Consider the following 5,713-nt stretch of genomic DNA (forward strand, 5'->3'; position numbering starts at 1 on the left):
GGGTTTGGGCCCCTGGGCCCCACGCTCCGTTTGAGTCCAGGGGTCAGGGATGGAGAGGACTCACGCCCTTCCGTGGGGCGAGCCGGCGCTGCAGCGGGTGGTTCCCTGCCTCGCCGGGCGAGCCCTCCAGCTCCTTGCTCGGCGCGGAGGTGAAGATGCCTGCCGCGTGGTGCCCCTCGCGGAGAAGGGGACACTGCGGAGATCCGCGGGTGCCCTCGGAGGGCCTGCCCTCCGTGCCGAAAGGAAGCTCTTCCCGCCGCCTCTCGGGCGGGTGGGCAGAGAAAGCGAGAGCCGCACAGGCACCCAGCCGTAGCCCATCCCGCCATAGAAGGGAAGTCAGGTCCACTGCAGCCCGGATGGTAAGAGAGCAATTCCGGGGGAGGGCTGGACGCTGTTGTGCCGGTGGGATGAGTAAGGGGAGTATCTCTGTTGTGCTCCATTAGACAGCGTCACTGCCAGCCGAGAAAATCAGTGTAAATCAAACTTCATTATAACCCAGAACCAAAACGCCTTGTGTCACGTAGAGACGGTCAGGTTTGGGATTTCAGATTTCAGGCGGTAACCGGGCAGGAAAGGGTTCCAGGAATTGAAAATTGAACAGCTTTTGGCAACATCTATTTGAATGACTACTTTTTTCCTAGCTTATATGGAGACATTTAGAGAATGCGGGAGTTCATGTGCATAAGACGAGAGGGCAGAGGTCAAGTAAGCAAGGCCGCTTTTGAGGGCATCTTTTCAATATCCTTGAGTTTCTAATGTGTAATAGTGAGTCGAACTTAACCTCTTAACCTGGGCCATTGGGTGGTTCCTATAGTCAGCTTCACCTCAGAACCACCCGGGTGCTTGTGAAAAATACAAAGACACCTTCATTTTCAGCATACTTTGTTAAATGGGAATTGGAAAAAAAACACCGAAGTTAGAACAGTTCTTTAAATATGCAACTGTGTGTTTAAAGCAAAGGATATAGATATACTTACTTAGGCAAATAATTATCTGGAAGAATACAAAAGAAATGGGTAGCAGTGATAACTTAAGGAAACGTGAACTTGAAGCAGGAAGGCAAACGTGAAAGGGAGGCTTGGCTATAACTTTTTTGTACCTTTTGAATTGTATAATGCGTACATATATTATCTATTCCAAATAACCACGTTTTAAATACATAAATTCTAGAGCCTCACTACACAAGTACCAAGTAAGACTTTTCTGGAGTTTTGATTCAAAATTTTGTATTTTTAAAAAAATGTTTGTATTGATTTCATAGAGAGAGAAAAACATTGACGAAAGAGCAATATCAATTGGCTGCCTCCCACACATTTCCTCAGACACAGCTTCTACTGGGGATGGAGCCCACAACCCAGGCATGTGCCCTGACCGGAACCAACCAGCACCCTCCTGGTGCAAGGGACAACGCACAGAGAGGTCACTGGTTGGATTCCGGGTCAGGGCACATGCCTGGGTTTCCCGGCTTGATCCCTGGTAGGGGCCAGTCAGGAGGCAGCCCATCCATGTTTCTCTCTTGCATTGTTGTTTCTATCCTTCTCCCTTCCTCTCTCTCTAAAATCAATGAAAAACATTTTTTAATATACTTTTATTGATTTCAGAGAGGAAGGGAGAGAAACATCAATGATGAAAGAATAATTGGCCAGCTGCCTCTTGCACAGCCCCCACTGGGGATCGAGCCCCAACCCAGGCATGTGCTCTGACCAGGAATCAAACCCTGATCTCCTGGTTCATAGGTCGATGCTCACACTGACTGGGCAATAAAAACATATTTAAAATAAAATAAAATAAAAAGCTCCTCAGATAATATATGTAGCTGATCAATTATTAGACAGACATTGGGCCTAGATTGTTAAAATTACTAAGGCAGCTCCGGCCAGGTGGCTCAGTTGGTTAGAGCATTGTCCCATGCCCCAAAAGGTCGCTCTTTTGATTCCCAGTTAGGGCACACACCTAGGTTTCAGATTCAATCCTGGGTCGGGGCATGTACATGTATGGGAGACAACTGATTAAAGTTTCTCTATCTCCCCTCTCCTCCTTCCCCCCCTCTCCTTTCCTCTCTCTCCCTTCCTCTCTCTCTAAAAAATTACTAAACATATACACGGGTGAAGATTAAATAAAAAAGATTAGTAAGGCAAATCTGAAAGCAAAACTGACAAAGTCACTTGGGGAGGGTGCTAGTTTCGAAGAGATTGCATCAGTCAAATTCTAAATAAACTTCTTGGAATAGAGCCATTTGGTTAGTTTGATCATAGTGAGGCATTAAATATTTCCTAGACCCAAAAATAAAAGCCTCCCCTTTATAATGTTTGTTGTTTTTTCTATTACCTAATAGTTATTGATTTTAGCTGAAAGGGGCCTTACAGATCATTGCTTCATAAATCATTCAGCAGGTATTTATTGAGTGCCTACTACATGCCATTTCTGTGTTAAACTTAACTAAGGATGACAAAATCAACAAAGATACTCTGTCATCATGGAGCTATTTAGTGAGAAGACATTAAAAATAAATAAGCAAATAAAATAATTAAAAATTGTGATAAGTGCTGGGCTGTGCAGGAAGCAAACTGGGTGCTGAGAAAGACATAAGGAGACCTACTTTAAGGGTTATCAGGAGTAGTGACTTTTTTTCTTTTTTATTATTGACTTTTTTTGGAGTGGGGGAGGGGAGAGAGAGAGAGGGAGAGAAAGAAACATTGATTTGTTGTTCCACTTATTGATGCACTCACTGGTTGATTCTTGTATGTGCCTTGACCTGCAAGGATCGAACCTGCAACCTTGGCATGTCAGGACGATGCTCTAACCAACTGAGCCACCGGCCAGGTGGGAGTAGTGACTTTTTAAGTTGGGAATTTAACAATGAGGAAGAAGTAGCTAAATTTAATGATCTCTCTCTCTCTCTCTCTCTCTCTTCACCTTTTTTTCCATTTTGCTTTTATGCCTTTTACAAAAGTAATGAAGACAGGGGTTATCAAAGCTAACAGTCAATACTTTCTAGATTTGAACACTTAGGAGAAATGGGCATTGCCTTACTGGTTCATCCCATCCAGACATCACTAACCTTAAAGTTGGGTATGTTTTAGTTCTATTAATAGCAATATATTGATTTCCCATTCCTAAATATATGTGAACCTCTAGAAAATCAATTTGTTTCCTGACTTCTAGGAGCATATTAATACCCAGCTTCTATTGAAAGCTTACCATGTGCCAGACCCCTTTTCTGAGAACTTTGCCTGTGTTATAATCCTCACTATGATTTTGTGAGATGTGTCCTGTTATCACCTCCAATTTTCAGTTGAGGCAGAGCTGGGTATGAACACAGGCACACTGACTTCCAGAGCTCATGTTCTCAGTTGCTTTATTATACCACGTCTACTGTGTGATGTTTTCCCTTATAATTGATGCAAAGTAGGTACCTTGTTCATGTTTGTAAAGGCATCTTTGGCCAAGCATTTCATTTGAATGAGATAAAAATCTGGGCTCAATGTGTATATGCCATTCAAAATCATAGATCTGTGATCATCCCTCTTTAGCTTTAATTTTCCCAAACTAAATTAGTGTGACCTCATCGCAGTACCCTCTTATTCTTATGGCAGTTCCTCATTATAAGACCTCCCATCTAGCCCTAGCCAGTTTGCTCAGTGATTAGAGCGTCTACATGCTGACGGAAAGGTCTTGGGTTCAATTACAGTCAAGGGCACATACCTCTGTTGCAGATTCAGTCCCCAGCCCCCGCACTTGTGGGAGGCAACCAGTGGATGTGTCTCACTTGGATGCTTCTGTTTCTCCTCCCTTCCATGGTCTTTCTAAAAATGTCAATGAAAAAAAAAATTTTCCGGTTAGGATTAACAACAATAAAAAGACCCCATCCAGCTCTATGACAGTCATGGTTGGAATAAAGCCCAATGTCATTCTCTCCTGAAACATCTAGACTAGACAATACCCGTCTCCTAGTTTCCAGTCCCCCAGAATGCTTTCCATGAAGGTATTCCTGTCCCACAGCTCCGCAGTCACCATGAAAATGATCCCAAAACTATCGTTAGTGTTCTTTTTTTTTTTACTATATATATTTTATTGATTTTTTACAGAGAGGAAGGGAGAGGGATAGAGAGCTAGAAACATCAATGAGAGAGAAACATCCATCAGCTGCCTCCTGCACACCTCACACTGGGGATGTGCCCGCAACCAAGGTACTTGCCCTTGACTGGAATCGAACCTGGGACCCTTCAGTCCGCAGGCCGACGCTCTATCCACTGAGCCAAACCAGTCAGGGCTTGGCTGCTCTTTAAATGTTTTGACTTTTCTATGCTAAAGTACATAGAGATAAATACAGAGGGTGTGGGTTTTTAAAATTATAGTAAAAGGTACTTTATATTTGTCGATTGTTTTTGTACAGCTACATATCCTGAGGTCACATTTATTTTTCTTTACAAGCCTATCTTAGAGTTGTTCTCAAGTTTAAAGACAGGGATGTGGGGGCGGAATATATATATATAGTAATGAAAGACATGAACTCTGCCTCCCAGGAGTTCATTTCACTAAAAATAATGCATGTATGCATGCAGCAGCATAAAAGAGATTATGATTAGACGCCAAAATCATCTGAGTGAGTGGTGAAGCAATTATCATAAGCCTTGAAAGAAGGGAGAGGGCATGGTGGGCTGGATGTGTCAGAGAGAACAGCAAGTACCTTGAGCTCCTGGAGTGCAGACTCTGTCTCATTCCTCTGTGTGTCCCCAGTGGCCAGTCAGAGCTAGTGCTCAATAAAATTGTAGGAATGAGTGAGACTTGAAGATTACGTAGAATTTATTTGAAGCTGAGGGGTTTTTTAATGTTTTGATGCCATCTATTGTGTTTTGTTTTAGATTTTTATTATTCATTGTGTAAACTTTCTTATAACCAGCTAATGAATTAATTTAGTGATCATGCAATTTCTTTATGGCAAAAGGAAAATGGATGTGGCTTACAAGGCCCTTTGTGATCTAGCTCCTGCTTTTCCTTCTACCCTCAGGAGAATTAAGCCCTACGGAAGAGGATCTGAGGGGCTGTTTTCTCATTCTCCCAATAGCTACAAAGTGGTGAAGGGCTGCTATACCCCCTGTCAGGGATACTTCCCCATCTCTTGGCCTGGCTAACTTCTACTCAGGTCTCACCTAAAATGTCACTTCCTCCAGGAAACTTTCCCTGAACCCCAGCCCCCAAATCTTGGTGATGTGTCCCTATTGTATGCTGATAACATCTTCTATTCTCCTTTAATAACATTCATCATCCTATTTTATAATTGCTTGTTTTCTCATCTATGTCCACACCCACCCCAACTGGACGGAAGCCTCATTGGGGCAGGAACTCTCAATTGTATCTGTGGAGTCTAACAGTGCTTGGTGCTCAATAAATACAAACTGAGAAGAATAAACTGATTTTTTTAAGTTAACGTTAACCCCTTCATATTGCTGGTAATCTGGCAAATGACTGAGCCAACCAGCAGATGAAAACACTGTCAGTTAAAAACACTTTGACACTGCCCAGAATCCAGCTATGAACCAGGAGGTCACAGTTCAATTCCCGTTCAGGGCACATGCCTGAGTTCCGGGTTCAATCCCCATGGTGGAGGCATGCAGGAGGCAGCCGATGAATGATTCTCTCTCATCATTGATGTTTCTACCTCTCTCCCTCTCCCTTCCTCTCTGAAATCAACAAAAAAATATATATATAT

The 5,713-nt window shown here is 43.0% G+C and overlaps 1 protein-coding gene across 1 annotated transcript in view; it reads left to right on the forward strand.

Annotated features, from left to right (window-relative positions):
* Nucleotides 1–49: 49 nt before the first annotated feature.
* Nucleotides 50–5,713, forward strand: part of DESI1 (desumoylating isopeptidase 1) — a 21,176-nt gene continuing 15,512 nt past the window's right edge. Inside the window, exon 1 of the mRNA XM_015571913.1 lies at nucleotides 50–271. Coding sequence (XP_015427399.1) covers nucleotides 50–271 — 222 coding nt within the window. The remainder of the gene's footprint in view (nucleotides 272–5,713) is intronic.

The sequence above is a fragment of the Myotis davidii genome, unplaced genomic scaffold (assembly GCF_000327345.1).
Source record: "Myotis davidii unplaced genomic scaffold, ASM32734v1 scaffold428, whole genome shotgun sequence".
Lineage (NCBI taxonomy): Eukaryota > Metazoa > Chordata > Mammalia > Chiroptera > Vespertilionidae > Myotis > Myotis davidii.